Genomic DNA, 17,211 nt, shown 5'->3' with positions numbered 1-17,211 from the left:
ACCGTGTTTCCCTGAAAATAAGACAGTGTCTTATATTAATTTTTGTTCAAAAAGGTTTAACTTTTTTACATGTATTACTTAAATTGACTTTTTTAATTAACTGTTAGCAGGGCTTAATTTTGGAATAGGGCTTATATTTCAAGCATCCTCAAAAAGCCTAAAAAATCATTTTGCATCCTCAAAAATTCTGGAAAATCATGCTATGTCTTATTTTCAGGGAAACAGGGTATATAGGGGCAGATTCACTGATCCTAATATTTAGACAGCATAAACTTAGACCAGGCAATCTAAAGATGTGCCAGATTTATCATAGAAAGCCACGATGTATGCGATATAAAGGTTGGTATATAAAATAAGAATACTTGGTCTGGGTGAGAATGTGTGTAAGTAACCGTATCAGTGATCGAAAGCAGAGGGGGGTCATAAATGGTACATACTCTGATTGGGTCACCGTTACTAGTGGGGTACCACAGGGGGCAGTACTGGGCACTATTCTTTTTAATATAGTTATTAATGACCTGGTAGAAGGATTCGGCAGTAAAATATCAATATCTGCAGATGATACGGAACTATGTAAAGTAATTAACATGAGAGGATGCAAGGAGATTGCAAGAGGATCTGGATAAGTTGGGGACAGAAAAGTGGCAGATGAGATTTAACACTGATAAATGTAAGGTTCTGCACATGGGCAGAGGAAATACATGTCACCGTTACACACTAAATGGGAAACTACTGGGTAACACTGACACTGACATGGGAAAGGATTTGGGGGTTTTAGTTAACTGTAAGCTTAACTGGAGCAGCCAGTGTCAGGCAGCTGCTGCCAAGGCTAATAGGATCATGTGGTGCATCAAAAGAGGTCTAGGGGTGCATGATGAGAACATTGTTCTTCCTCTTTACAAGTCACTGGTCAGACCACACATGGAATATTGTGGACAGTTTGGGGCACTGGTACTCAAGGAGGGCATATCAGAGCTTGAGTGGGTACAAAGGTGGTCAACTAAGTTAATAAATGAAAAGGCTAAACAACAATGCCCTGAGAGGTTGTCAAAATCAGGGTTATTTAGTTTATAAAAAAGATGGCTGAGGGGCAACCTAATAACTATGTATAAATATATCAGGGGACAATACAGAGATCTCTCCCATCATCTGTTTATACCCAGGACTGTGACTGTAACAAGGGGGCATCCTCTGTCTAGAGGAAAGAAGGTTTCTACACCAACATAGAAGGGGGTTCTTTACTGTAAGAGCAGAGAGACTGTGGAACTCTCTGCCTGAGGACGTGATGATAGTGAATTCAATAAAAGAGTACAAGAGGGGCCTGGACACCTTTCTTGAGTGATATAATATTATATCTTATAATCACTAATTACTTTAGAAGGGTCAGTGATCCGGTGATTATTCTGATTGCCAGATTGGAGTCAGGAAGAAATGTTTTTCCCTTACATGAGGAAAATTGACTTCTTCCTCTGGATCAACATTGGGGGTAATAGGCTAAAATAGATGGACATTTGGAAAGGATTTGGGAATTTTAGTTAACTGTAAGCTTAACTGGAGCAACCTGTGTCAGGCAGCTGCTGCCAAGGCAAATAGGGTCATGTGGTGCATCAAAAGAAGTCTAGGGGCACATGATAAGAACACTGTTCTTCCCGTATACAAGTCACTGGTCAGACCACACATGGACTATTGTGTCCAGTGTTGGACATCTCAGAGCTTGAGTGGGTACAAAGGTGGGCAACTAAGTTAATAAATAAAAAGGGTAAACAACAATGCCCTGAGAGGTTGTTAAATTATTTAGTTTAGAAAAAAGATGGCTGAGGGGCGACCTGATAACTATGTATAAATATATCAGGGGACAATACAGAGATCCATCCTATCATCTGTTTATACCCCGGACTGTAACTGTAAGAAGAGGGCGCCCTCTACATCTAGAGGAAAGAAGGTTTCTACACCAACATAGAAGGGGGTTCTTTACTGTAACAGCAGTAAGACTGTGGAACTCTCTACCGGAAGATGTAGTGATGGCGAATTTGATAGTAGTTTAAAAGGGGCCTGGACGTCTTTCTTGAGTGTTACAATATTATATGTTGAAATCACTAATTACTTCAGAACGGTCGGTGATCCAGGGATAATTCCATTAGCCAAATTGGAGTCAGGAAGGGTTTTTTTGTTCTCTTAAATGGGGAAAATTGGCTTTTACTTCATTGGGGTTTTGGAGGCTGAACTAGATGGACATATGACTCGTTTTGGCCTAACTGCTATGTTACTATGTGCACTGAAGAAATCAATGATTGAGCAAGGGATGAACCTCCATGAAAGAGTGAGGATTGTAAAATGTGGTACGCGATCAGATGCCCGATGACAATATTCACCGACAGTAAACACAACTCCGACTGCAAAAAGGAAAATCCACAAGAAGGGATTCACAGAGAAAGCCGAGTATTTGTGAGTAGTTCCGGATATCAGATGTTAGAATGCAACCTCTTGTTGCACACCGTGTACCTACCTCCCTAGCTAACAGTGTAACTACATGCATATATATATATATATATATACACACATGCAGGTGGTCATTGCGTTATTTACAGAAGCACAATGACATGAAAAATGAAATCCCATTAATACTAATAGTATGTATGCATCTCACATACAGGTGTAGCAATCGTTAACATGACTATGGCATCGTGATAACTTACATCAGTAGTACATTGTGGTTGAGTTATCATAAGGCATTAACTGTCAAGGTAACATTTGCTACATCTGTATATCACTAAGACTTTTAACGCAAAGAACTCATGTTACTCTTATATTATAATAGTAGCCATCAATACCAGCAATGAGGCGTTAGGCTCTCCACGTACCTCAATTTCATATTATTAGAGGCAGGTGAAACGGGTATAAATTCATCTACAAGGGCAACTATGATACTATGATGTGAAGCCTTCATTGTATATGCTATATACGCTACAATCATCATAAACACAAGAGTGGAAGGGTCCTTTCATTCAAAGTAATAGACAGATACTCTATGGTGGTGAATTACCGCTAAATCGACTCCCTAACTGACACAGTCGCTATCAAGAGCCCCTTAAAGTACTTCTATCAGTGTGCAAATACCAATTAAAAGTGCAAGCACTAACTTGAACCCACCTGCAGCCCTTACGGGGTTATACACTGACTACTTCTATAGGCAACTGATATGTTTCGGCATTACTAGGCCCACACCAACCATCCCTATTTGTAGTCATTATAAAGTGTATGAACAACTCATACAGACTAGTAAAGTTCTTAGAATCATTTGTCCATTGCAAGAGATACACTAATTTAATATTAATTAATTGTTGAATGCCATATACATAGAGATGGTAGCAGAGATGAGATTAATATGGCGCTGCACTGTTTGAATGCTCAGTCCTATGAAAATCATATATAACACGTTATCAAAAATATAGGTATGTAACGGAAACCATCTATCAGTATAGCAAATACGTAATAGACATTAATTTGCATTATGGATATAGTAACATTGCTTTGCATATATACAGAGATGGGAAGTAAGTGCAACATGTTGACACTCTGTAACTCTACACACGTATTTATAAATAAATATGTGTGTATGTATGTATATATATATAGAGATGTATATGTGTGTATATGTATATATATATATGCATATATATGTGTGTGTGTATATATATATATCTCTATATAGATAGATAGATATATATATATATATATATATATATATAGATATATACAGATATATCTATATATATTAACATACGTGTATATCTACAATTTGTATCGATACGTTGCATAAAGCTCGTTGCTTTGCATGCACCATGAATTAATTTCATTCTTCCATAGATCCTAATCCCCTCTAAATGTCAACACTAATCAGAAGTTGTGAGATGCTGAGGGTTATCACAGAGCATGCAGTTGTGTGTTCTTACCTGGGCTGATCATACTATGCATTCTGTGCTGTGCCAGGAGCTTGTCACGACCAGATACCCCATCTGAGGAAAAACATGATTCACTCTCATAAATTGTCTGCAGCATATTCCAGTCACTGTGTGTAGTTCAGACACATGAAAGCTTCATCACTCTTCTGCATGGAAGCGACCCCTCAGCAGCGTTAACTCCTCCGCAAGGGGAGGAGGAGGCACACATACACTTTGACAATTATTCCATTTTTCTCCCCATATTTACTGTGCTAACTACCCTTCTGGACCTTGCTGCTGCTTGTACAAGGAAGCTGTCGGAGCCCGGCAGATCCCTTAGAATCACAGCCAGTGCCTTGCCCTGAGAGCAGGTGCAACAGGAGGCTGGAGCCTCAGGGTTCTCTCTGTCTCAGTAATGAAAGACAGCATGAAATAAGAGGATGAAAGCGTGAAAATAGAGCTGAGGATGGATAAATATGTCCGCTATACTGAGAGAGGAACAATGACACAGCTAGTAGCACCCTAAGGAAGTGCGAGCCCTGTCCTGTATCTAAGCCTCTTCCTCCCTGCATGTGCTTCCTCTCCCTCACCCTCTGCCTCTCGCAGTGCCTGGCTTCTACAGTAAAGTTGGCTAAAGCTGGTGATAACTCATTTGCATGTGAATCAACAACAGCGTGGCCTACTGGGTCCAAAAATAGAACAATGGCCGGCCCGAGCCAAAAATAGGTCAAGCAGGGCCGAGTGATCGGAGCCTACATTAATGTATTTAAAAATATCCCAGCAAACACAGCTGTCCGGTCCGTCTTATGAGGAACACTGTCAGTCCTCTAAGGTTCAGAGTAATCATTAACATTTTACAAGCAAATCATCCTACTTGTCAAACCAGAAGAGCAGATACTGACATAGCCTATAAGCTATATATATCTGGAGATATAATATGGAGTGGAGCTTGTACCTCCTGGGCCTTAAACGCTGTACGAGAAACCCCCAAACTATTGGGACTGCACAGATGACCGCTATATCTCCAAAGGTCAGTCAACAGGGCGGCCAGAACCAAGTGATAAGCAGATGGTCTATAGTGGGGCAGATATTACCCGAAAGACGCTCTAGTAGTTAATGCCCTGTTTGGAAAATCGTTCAAACGAGCGAAAACCGAACGATAAGTGTTCATTTAAACGCAGCTAACGACGAACGGGAATCGTGCGCTACTTGTTCGGCATTCAGGCGTACAAAATCGGCGCCGGCTCGTGCAGTTTAAACACCGACTGTTCAGTGATTTATATAGGAATGGGAAATCCTGAACGATTAGTGCAGTCTAAAATGCTGCCTGAGCGCAAACGAGCCAGTGATGACATCACTAGCTCGTTAGCTCGGGCAAATGAGAATTGTTTGATTCTTGTGCCTTTTAAAAGGGGCATAAGAGAGGAGCAGTGTTAGGGCTACTTTAGACAAGCGTATTCGCAAATACGCTCGTTTCAGCACAGTGAATGAGATTGATTTGCGCACATATCAGCGCATAGTTCTGTACGTTTTTGTGCACGCAACGCCTGTTCATTTGCGCACATGACACACCCCCTGCCCTGATTTAATAGGCTGTTTAGCCTAGCGAGGTTCAGATATGTTCTATTCTTCATAGAACTGTGCAGCGTATTGCGCTTTTGCGCACCTCCTATAGACTTCTATGGGGACTTTGCTGCACAAATATGCAGAAAGATAGAGCAAGTCCAATTTTTTTTGCACGCAACCAAAATGCACGCGAAAGGAATCGTTAATGAGAACTAACCCTTTGACATCAATGGGTTCTATTCTCAGCATATTGCGCACACAATGCACGGCACAAATATGTCCGTCTGAAGAAGCCCTAATAAATAAACAGTGTAGAGGTAAACAATTAAAGGGCATTTCCTAAACAATAGGGTGCAGTTAAAAATACCGCCCAGCGCTATATCTCAATCCTGGCGTCCAATATTGAAATAACAATAGCGTGCTTTTATAGGAAGGCATGGAACCGCTACACGATGATATGGCGCATAAGCCCCTCGGGGCCCCCGAACATGGATTTCAGTTTTGTGTTGTAGCCGTGTAAGAGAGTGAAAACCCAATTGCAAAGTTGAGGAATAGCATGTGAGAAGCAGAAATCTGCTTCTGCTGGTCTCTAGTATCCGTGGAACCATTAGTTTGGCTGAAGCAAGGAAAGCGTACTCAAAGTGGCCCCTGTTAGCATTGATTGCACTGGATGCAGATAGCGCTGTCAACATTACAGCATCTTGGTTTAATACTACAGGCACAGCTCCTATTAAAATTTAAAACCGGGCCGCTGCAATACAGACCCCAACTATCGATGATCTATCCTGAAGACATAGGTCATCGATAGTAAAAGTCCCAGACAACCTCTTCAATTTGCATTTTTCTGACACATCTTTATTGTTTTCACATATGATATTGTTATATGATTTCTCAAAAACTGTAGGTATATTTATTAAAAATGTCCAAAAAAGCCACAGTTGTAGCATACAAGCACATGTATTAGCATAAGAGATGAGCGAGCATGCTCGGATAAGGCAGTTACTTGAGCGAGCATCGTTCTCGTCCGAGCAGGCTCGGGGGGCCCTTGGGTAGCGGGGGGGAAGGGGGAGTTCTGGGGGAATCAGGACATCTGGAGCACTCGGACGCCATAAATATATGCTTGCACGCTATAGTACAGGCAGATGTAGTACGCACCAGAGAGTGTTACAGGAAGATTGCAACTGCCATTTGGGTCATGTAACCAGCCCTATGGCACAACCTTTAGCTACTTGACCTTTGGCTCGAAATGAAAAGTCAAGAAGAAGATTGTTGTTCCTTCTCGGGGAAGTTCCGTACAATCAGGATTGACGGAAATGCTGTTAGTGGCTACCCTCGTGTTCTCCCGCTGCTATCGAGAGCACCTGTCTCACAACCTTGATACCGAGGACCTGAGCTCTATCCAGTTGCCCTTGAAAGTGGATCTCCACAACTTGTTCTTTTGTTTTGCAACACTTATTGAACTAGTGATAAGTGCCTCCGATTTCCCCGACTATAGCTACAATTTTAAGAAGAGACTACCTGACAATCTGTTAATAAATCTACATTGAAGCAGCAGCAACATGTCCAGCCCAATGATTGCTACTTATAGAAAACTGATGTCTGCCTTGATGACTGTGTGTGACTGGGCCTACTCTTATCGCTATGGGTCATCTTCCAAAACCCGAGTGGTAATCCCAGACCCAGAGCCCTGGGAGTCTTCTTTAATGCTGTCTGTGCCGGCTAGATCTTAAGAAAAGGCACAAGTTGAAGTAAGACCAGTTGGCACCTAGGGCAACCCCCCCTTCCCCTTTCACATCAAGCCATAATGCAGTATGAATAAGTTTTTAATATTTATCTAAAACCCAACCTAAAACCTAAAGAAGAGTAAAGTATAAAGGAAATACTTAAAGGGGTTGTCCCGCGAAAGCAAGTGGGGGTATACACTTCTGTATGGCCATATTAATGCACTTTGTAATATACATCGTGCATTAAATATGAGCCAAACAGAAGTTATTCACTTACCTGTTCCGTTGCTAGCGTCCTCGTCTCCATGGTGCCGTCTAATTTCAGCGTCTAATCTCCCGATTAGACGCGCTTGCGCAGTCCGGTCTTCTCCCTTCTGAATGGGGCCGCTCGTACCGGAGAGCTGCTCCTCGTAGCTCCGCCCCGTCACGTGTGCCGATTCCGGCCAATCAGGAGGCTGGAATCGGCAATGGAACGCACAGAGCCCACGGTGCACCATGGGAGAAGACCTGCGGTCCACCGTGGGTGAAGATCCCGGCGGCCATCTTAGCAAGGTAAGTAAGAAGTCGCTGCAGCGCGGGGATTCGGGTAAGTACTATCCGTTTGTTTGTTTTTTACCCCTGCATCGGGTTTGTCTCGCGCCGAACGGGGGGCCTATTGAAAAAAAAAAAAACCCGTTTCGGCGCGGGACAACCCCTTTAATTTTTTTTTATGCAGTCCTGACATTTCTTGGCAAAAAAAAGCATTAAAACTACACATTTGAAGACTCTATCCTTCTTTTATAATAACAGTATTTTGTAAGAGAATGTATATTTCCAGTTATTTACCTGCAATTTACAATAACAATAAGATTGACGGGGGAGGCTTAAAGCAAATAGGAAATTCTTTTCCTAAGATAAGGTTGTATGGCTTTTACTAGAAAACCCTATAGTAATTCTCAGTTTGAAATCTGCAAGAATGGATCCCCCAAACAACACAGTTCTGTCAGCAAGTCACATTACAAATTATGGGCTGTGTGCATAAAACCATGGATGCAATGCTCCTCTCCCCCACACAAATTGCACAGCTAAGTATGTGACAAAAAACCTATGGTTAGAACATGTCATCATCTTGTCTTCTCACTCACAGGCAGTCACCTCTAATAAGGTACCGCCGGTTAGACTCAAACCAATGGAAGCAGAATGTGCAGACCTCTACTTGTGATCTGGCCTCGTATAAAATCCTGGACCGTTTATGCTAATGTTATGTGTACTCTCTCTAGGAAATGATATGACATGTAAATGACTCATGATTGTATATTGCAAAGAACTTTCAACCTTCCATGGCGTTGGAGTGAAAACGCAACAAGCTGGCCAATGTTTCGAAAAATAACACATTAATAAGCAAGTTTATTCTTTTATACAAATGTAGAATTGAAAGAGGCTGTCCCCTGATAATAAGCTGATCACAGGGTCAGTGAATTACATAGAAGAGATGGAGCACCATGGTAAAAATGTACATGGGCATCCATGTAATGGAGGGGTTTGGAGGGGGGGGGGGGGTATTGAGAATCTGTGTTGAGTTTTGTTTTATTCTGATATTGTATTGAATCAAACAATCATAGAATGGTAGAGATGGAAGGGACCTCCAGGGTCCAACGGGTCCAACTCCTGCTTCACTAAGTCATCCCAGACAGATATTTGTCCAGGCTTTGTTTGAACACTTCCATTGAAGGAGAACTCACCACTTCCCGTGGTAACCTGTTCCACTCATTGATTACCCTCACTGACTAATATCTAATCTGTGTTTCCTCCCTTTCAGTTTTATTCTATTGCTTCTAGTCTTTCCTTGTGAAAGACTACAGGCAATGAGATGAAATAAGATGGGAACAGAGGACCTAGTTGAAGCAGGAAAGGAATCGGAAGACAGACTGTGCAAAGCAACAATTGGTCCTTCAGACTGGGGCCTCCATGCAAGTGCGTTTTCAAGCTGAAACCATTTAAATGGTGAGTCTGTTCTGGTCATATTGGACTGTAGAGTCTTTAGTGCAGCCAGAGGCCGGCTCCTCTGTTCCCTGTACCTTCATGCAAAGGGTAAAGAGACCGAGTTGTAAACTTTTGATTTCTGTTCACTATAAAGGCAATTATCATTACTTTGCGATGGCTATGTTTTCTGGCTTGGTGACATACCCCCAGACCCTTCAATGCACACCAAGCAACCAGACCTACTTCAATACATGGCCTTCTACCGAATCGGTTAAGGAGGAAAAATGGCCCATCACCAGTGTGAGCAGAGAAGAAAGGGAGCCGTTGGGTCCATCCTGCCTGTCAGAGTTTGACCCTGCAATCCCCACTTCCCCTAGCCCGTTATATCCAGTTTTGATACCCAGGTTGGTTACCCATTACATGGCCTTAAGGATATCTTTGGGCTAATTTTCCATCCCCTTGTTTGCTTGGAATGTAGTTTCTCATTGGAGGAGGTCCTGCATATGTTTTCATACCCAACAAAAAGGATCAGGGTTGCTTCCCTCCAAGTACCCCATAGTAGTTACATATTGCCTCTATGATTTGTATGCAACAGGTGAGAGATAGCGGGCAATAAAAAGTCCATCCTAGTTAGGGGTAGTAATACACACTGAATCCAAATTCACCCTGAAGGATAGCTTCTTTAATATACTTTCAGTATACTCTATAGTTTCCATTGACACTAAGCGGCTTCTGGTAAATGCTAACACCAGCCCAGGATTCCAGTCTGAAGTTCTTTCTGCCTGTGGACACAGCCCATGTCCATACCCAGCACTCCGGTGGTCTGCATTGGCAGCTCACACCAGTACAGGGCCCTCATGCTCAGCCAGAAGCTGCTGTGTCACAGCAAAGCCCGGGAACAGGGCTTGTCTTTTAGGGCAGCCTCACACGACTATATGCGCAAAATACATGCGGTAGCGCAACGTTTTTGTGCTGTGAAGGAGTCTTTTTTGCGTGCGTTTTAGCGCATTTTCTTGTACTCTTTTTGTCGGGCACCTTCACATAGGATTGGGACAAATTAGTGCCATGATTTTAAAGCCTTTCTAGCTAAATTAGCACCTGAGGTGTTCGATTCCCCATAAAATTGGGACTCCTATGGGGCCTTTGGTGCACACATGTGCACAAAGATAGAGCATGTCGTGGGTTTTTTTTTGGCGCACCCCTTTCAACCCCTTGCACAGGGTGTAAGCAGCTGTCTTTCTTTAAGAGAAATCAGTGTCTGAAGCTGCAGAACGTACCTATCAATGTGCATAAATAGCCCTTCAGTACTGGAAAGGGTGATATGGAGGTTCCGCTCTCTTGTGCCAGTAGCTAACAGTGTCAGTAAAAAAAATATTCGGTAAGGCTAGGTGCACAATAACCGCAAGTGCAAGTTGTGTGCAAGAGGCTTGACCCCAACCTTCATTGGACAGCACTTGGACACCGATATAGTGATATATACAAATGATCCACATTGGCATGCCCAATTTCTGGTCCATGAAATGGACAGAAATAGGTCATGGCATGAGTTTTTTTTCATGCAGACCATCATCCATAAGGTAGTGTGCACGAGGCCTAAGGGTAATTTCACACATTTTTAGGGTCTTCTATACTACTCAATGCCATCCAGATAACAAGCGCTGATTAACTAGATCAGTACTTGTTCAGATGGCCTTCTCACAGGTCAATTCAGACTGTAGAGGGACGAACAATTGTTCATAGGCTCGTTCATCCCTGACAGCATCACATCCCTGTTTAGCTGTGGAGATATGGTGCCGAATGCGATTACCTTGGTGTGGCATAAAAGGTACAATCTTCCCACAAATGTGTATTTGCTCACTTGTCGGGCAATTGGTGGCACTTTCATATAGGCAGATTATTGGGTGAATTAACATTTGGAGGAACTCTTGTTCACAATCATCTGCCCATGTAAAAAGCCACAAGAGTGGTTGGGCAGATAATCTTCCGTGGTAATGAGCAACAAACAACAATGAGAATGTCAGGCGGTGCTCATTAATAATGTCAACATGGGCAGATAGCTGCACAAAAGGCAAGATCAGCCAACAGACGAGAGTTTGCTCATTCACTGACTGATCGTGTCCACAGTCATGTGAGCCAATGATCGAGGAAAAGATCATTCAGCAAATATTTGTGCCTAATCAGAAGCCCATGTAAAAGGGCCTTTAAGGTGTTTAAATGACAGGCCAAGGAAGTGTGCCAATCTGAAGGAGGCTTTCATGGGAAACCCTTGCTGACCAACTGTTATATGTAACGGCTCACTAGATCATCACACAAGCAGCTGGGGCAGTGTGTTGCTCCTCAGCAAGGGCAGTATTGAAGCACTCATCACAAGGCTTCCATACTTCAACATGACCATCGCTGGCTCCCAAATAGAACCTGGATTAATCACTAAAGACAATAGAATACAGTCCATAGCAGTCCAGGATTCTCATTCATGGTACCACTGCAAACTAAGGCAACAGTGTTGGCTTGATGATGATAAAATATATAATGGGTATCATGATATCAAATATACTTTTGCTAAGCACGTGGAAATGGTCCAGCTAGTGGAAGAGATCTATAATGAAGGCAGCACCTGTGTCTGGATGGTGGACAATGAAATTGTTGAATCTACTTGTGCTTGTTAGCAGACCAAGCCCTGCTCTCTTCTGGTGGTCGGTGTCCGGAGACTGTTCTCCTTGTATGTGTGTCCTCATGTAACCACTCCTCTTGACATCTCCTAACAGCTTGGTCAAAATAGTTTAGATGGCGGGCAAATCATTGAAATGACCATTCTACTTCTCTAATTCCAATGATTCGTCCCCTATTTAAAGTCTGTTAAATGGGCAACATGTCTTCAAATGCATCGTAGAGGCATGTCTAGAAGTCAGCAATCTCTCAATAAGAAGTACTCTACACAAAGGTTGCCTCTGAGAGCCTTTCTATAGGGCAACGGGGAAGCTCTTTTACAACCTCTGGTGGTTAGACTCAATGTCTATCTAATCAGTCCACAACTGTAATCATTTACATATCTACCTGAGAAATAACTGTGTGCTGAGCTTTGTAGCCATTCGCCATTACTATCTGAGTGCATTAATTTTTTGGTCAATGAGTATATGTCTGTAGCTCAGATACTAATAGGAACACAAGATCAGCGTTTACTAGGAATTATGGAATTCTAACTACAAACGTAACGCAAGCTCACTGCATAGGTTTCTCCAGCTTCCAAAAAATCGGACTCTTTGGACCTACCACCTCACTACTAGAAACTTCTTATGTCAATGTATGTGACCACAACAGGATCTATATGACACACATGCGCTATATTATATACAGATATTTAATAAATAATATTTAGTCTACCATAACTACTAGAGATGAGCGAGTGTACTCGCTAAGGCAAACTACTCGAGCGAGTAGTGCCTTATGTGAGTACCTGCCCGCTCGTCTCTAAAGATTCGGGTGCGGGGCGGGGAGCGTCGGGGGAGAGCGGGGAGGAATGGGGGGGGGGGGGGAGATCTCTCTCTCACTCTCCCCCCCCCCCCCCGCTCCTCCCTGCTCACTCCCGCAACTACCCGCATGTTTAGAGACGAGCGGGCAGTAGGGCGAAGAACTGAGTCACTATGCTTGGTCTTTCTTCTCTGGGGAAGAAGAAGAAGAAACAAAGAGAGCATACAAACTCCATGCAGGTGTTGTCTTTGGTCAAACTTGAACCTAGGAGCCCAGTACTATGAGGCTAATGAATGAGCTGCCATGCTTGTTCTTCCTTCCTACTCCTCCAGAAAGGAAAAAGAAAGAGGAAGGATGAGAAGGAGGACAAAAAGCCAGAGATGACGGAGAATAATAAGAAAATATTTAACTTCTTTTCTATTTTTCCCTCTAATAAACCTTGAGAGAAGGAAGAACCAGGAGAATGAAATCACTGGTGGCTTAGTGGCTAGCAATGTTGCCTTGTAGCGCTGGGGTTCTAAGTTTACATGTTACTATTAAAAAAAACATCTGCGTAGAGTTTGTATTTTCTATTCGTGTTTATTATTCTTCTTCTTCTCTGTCCTCTCTTTCTCTGGAGTAGGGAGAAGGGAAAAGTAAGAAAGAAAAAATGTGGTGACTCTAGTTTCTGATGAAGGGCAACTTCTGGATGGAGTTTTTATGTTCTCTTTGTGTTTATTGTTCTTCCTCGGGGTGTGAAAGAACAAGTATGGTGGCTCCATTGTTAGAACTGCTGCTTTGCAGTGCTGGAGCCCTCGGTTCAAATTTGACTAAGGACAACATTAAGATAGAGGTTTTCAAGGTTCATCCAGATGTTACCCTTGTTGGAATTTGAACCTAGGACCTCAACATTGAAGACAATAGTGCAAACCACTGAGCCGCATTGTTTGGAGAGGAACTACTGACGCCTTTTGGACCTTCTGGAGGGCAAATTAGTGCATCCAATTTTTACTCCAATTGACTTTTAAGGGAGTCGGAATCGTCTCATCCCGATTCATGATTATTTTTTGGGAATCGGGTTAGGCACTACTGACCCGAATATTTGAATAATCGCTCAACACTAATGTTGGTGCCATTTACAGGTGGAGCATAGCTTAACTTGACTCAATGCATTAGGAAAGTGTTCTGTGCCACAGTTTATTTGACCTTTCAATAGATTTTCAGTTGCCTTGTTGTGTTAATATACCAATAGATTTGAAATGGCTTAAAGCCCCTACAATTTAGGAGGAGCTCTGTTCATTCTGTAGGAAAATGACATTACAGTTTTGGACAAATAGAGCTTCTTTTACTTTAAAAGCCAGTTGCTCGGGTTCTATCAGTGCTACAGCCATGCTTTTGGTGGCATTTTAAAACCACAGAATGGAATGTGGTGCCACACAAAAAGTCTTTGTAAAACGAAGAAAAAAGTGTTTATATCGTATAAAAGTAGTAAAACAAATTATGTTATGTGTTGTTGTCATAATCGTACTGACCCATAGTGTACATTTAACATAATATTTATAACACATGGTGAACGTCATAAAATTAAAACCCATAAAACAATAGGGAAATTGCTTTTTTTCCCATTGCGCCCCAGTAAAAAAATTAATAAAAGTTTCTCAATACATTATATGTACCTGAAATTGGTTCTTACAAAAACTAGAACTTGTGCTGCAAAATACAAGGTCTCACACAGCTACATTGCTGAAAAATAAATAAGTTATGACCACTGGAACACAAAAGGGGAAATGATTTACTGGTTTTAAGGCTAAAATTAGTTATGTCACTGAGGGGTTAAAAATACACTTAAGGCGACTAAGTTCTGTGCCAAATATAGTTATACAAGACATAAATTCAAAATCTACAATAAATAAGTGACATTTTCAGGAGGGTTTTTCCAATTTTAACTGGACTGTTAGAGGGTTAAGATAACTTGTTGCAGAAAGTTATCACAGTCAAGTTAACCCATGCTACATCTTTAAGAAATGGCAATTAATAAATAAACTTTTTGGCCCAAGTGGAATATCTACACTAACCTCCCCTGTCCACGGACGTGATTCTCCGCTCGCGGACGGCAATTGGTAGCATGCTGCCAATTGCTGCGATTCTCCAGGGTCAGCCTATCTGTCAGATAGGCTGACTGGCGGAGATTCTTTTGCCGGCGGTAGCTCCAGCAGCGGATATTCGCCGTGGGACTTCACAGCGCCCATGGACAGGGGGCCTAAGACCCAGAACTTAAGGAAGTTCTCCCATTAAATGAAGTTATGCCTTATCTACAGGATAGGGGATAACTATCTGATTGGTTAACCACTGATCATGAGAATTGGAATTCCAAAGGTTCCCAATGGAATGGAATAATGGTCACAGGCGCATCACTGCACCATTTATTTTAATGATTCTGCCGGAAATAGTTGAGTTCCAGCATTCGGCTATTTCCGGCAGTCCCATTAAAATAAATACAGCAGCAGTTTGTACAAATGACTTAAGTTTCCATCATTCAGGAACCTTCAACTCCCATTCTTGTGGTTGGTAGCAGTCCTAGCGGTCAGACTCTTACTGGTCAGATAGTTATCCCGTCGATAAGTGACAACATAACTTTGTGGGACACCCCCTTTAACTGCCATGCTACACCTTTCTTTATGAAGCCAATAATACTTGGTTGCTGATAATACTTTATCTGAAATGCTCATTGAAGCTCATGATGCCACTTGTAGCTTCAGTCTGGGATTCACTATTGAGTTCACAAGATTTTGCCAAGCTACTTAGTCACCTATTTGAATGGGTTTTCTGATATATACAGTAGGATCGATGACATATGCCATGTGTATCCAGCAGGGTCCGGCCATTTGGACCATCATCAATCCTGGGGATGAAGTGGCCATCAATGCAGAGGACCATTACATTGTAACCAGAAACAGTGTTGCTCTTATCCAGGGCTAATTTGCCCTACTAGTCAAAGTCTCACTTAAGTGCAATGCATTATTGTTGTTAGAACTTTGCAAATCTCTAAAACTATGGACAGCTTTAGCGGGAAAAAAATATTTTCCTACCAATGATAATGACAGACCCTCTGATATGCAACTTGCTCCTAGTTACAGACTTTTTTTTCATATGGATGTGTCCCTCCAAGTAATACCTGCTGAATGGTAGGTCTCTGTAGTCAGGATGCTGCTGCCTACACTAGCTCTCATGTATCAGTCCAATTTAACTTACATACTGCTTTCTCCTTCTACGGTCGATAAGGGATATCTTCTGCCTTGTACTGATAAATAGTGATGCTGAGGAGTGCGTAATTATTAATCCCATGCAGAGTCTGCCATGAGTGCTCTTCTCTCTCTGTACACTGCCAAGTGTGTGCTTTCCTCCTTGTCTATATTCTGATATAGAAAAGCTTGTGTGATCTGCTTTCCCAGAATACTAGGATGCCTTTCCTCCTCTCCTTACTCTGAAATGCCCTTTGTAATCTCCATCCCTCCCTCCTGCAATCTTTTACATTAAGAGAATGGAGGGAGAGAAGAGAGGGAGCAACACAGTCAAAAGCAGTGTGCTGTCAGATACATGTGACAGGTAGCAGAGCAATCAGCTGTGTACAAGAGTTGCACAGACTCTGCAACAGCAAAATGGTAGGAAATTTTTTAATATAGCTATTTAGAATGTTGCATCATTTTGTATTTAACGAAGCAAATGAAGAATAAACAAAATTTCACTACAGAGGTGTGAACTGGTAGTGGTGGGTGGCTCAGTAGTAATTCAACACTTAGCAGGATCATAGGCATCCATTCACTCAGCACCCAGAGATTCTCATCGTAACAGAAACATATTTTGTGTCAAAAATAGTTGCAAGGATGCAGAGGTATTAGACGAGGCACCGGAAAAGACTACTTCTGGAGCCACATTGCAGTGTTTCTTAACTAAACTTGAAGAAAAGCACAGTCTCTTACAAGTCGTTGTGTAAAGGCCCTTTTACTCGTAATGATTAACACTCAAAATTTGTTCAAATGGTCAAAAGGGAGCGATATATGTAATCGCAGGCAGTCATGCACTATTCATGCAATTGTCGTTCAGCGCTGGTTTTTAGCCGGAATAAAATCCATCGTTAAGCCACTAAGAATTTGTTCCATTTGAATGGAGTTCATTCAGTCTTTTCAGTGACTTAAGGATGGTTTTGTTTGCTTTGCATACACAATGAGTGCAGTGTTGACTCATGCCAGGAGAGAACAATGTACTCATTGTGTATGCAAGGGGGAAAGATAATGGAATCTGCTGGCCAGATAATCTCTTGGGAAAAACACACACCAGCTGCTATTGAAGTTTACTTTAGCTAATGACGGAAAATACAGATTATTAGTTGCGAGTAATTTTATTCAAAAATGTTGTCAGTTCGTCCAATCGTGCGGTTGTTTGAGTGATAATCGTTGCATGTAAAAGGGTCTTAACAGTGTAGTGACCCAGAATGGTTACTACATGATAATAATTCAGACATTTCTGGAACTATTAATCATATGTGTTTAAATCTGCTATATACTGTGTTT

General features: G+C 42.0%; 1 protein-coding gene across 2 annotated transcripts in view; it reads right to left on the bottom strand.

Moving 5' to 3' along the window:
- The window catches only part of HDAC9 (histone deacetylase 9), a 508,513-nt gene that overhangs the window by 163,584 nt on the left and 327,718 nt on the right, over positions 1–17,211 (bottom strand). Inside the window, exon 3 of one of the 2 annotated variants that reach the window (XM_066585479.1) lies at positions 3,954–4,016. In XM_066585479.1, coding sequence (XP_066441576.1) covers positions 3,954–4,016 — 63 coding nt within the window. Of the gene's footprint in view, positions 1–3,953; positions 4,532–17,211 lie in introns of those variants that run through there. The other variant, XM_066585478.1, reaches the window with a different exon arrangement.

Source organism: Eleutherodactylus coqui, chromosome 12 (genome assembly GCF_035609145.1).
Source record: "Eleutherodactylus coqui strain aEleCoq1 chromosome 12, aEleCoq1.hap1, whole genome shotgun sequence".
Taxonomy (NCBI): Eukaryota; Metazoa; Chordata; class Amphibia; order Anura; family Eleutherodactylidae; genus Eleutherodactylus; species Eleutherodactylus coqui.
The sequence above is the reverse complement of the archived record's forward strand: the minus strand, read 5'-3'. Positions and strand labels throughout refer to the sequence as shown.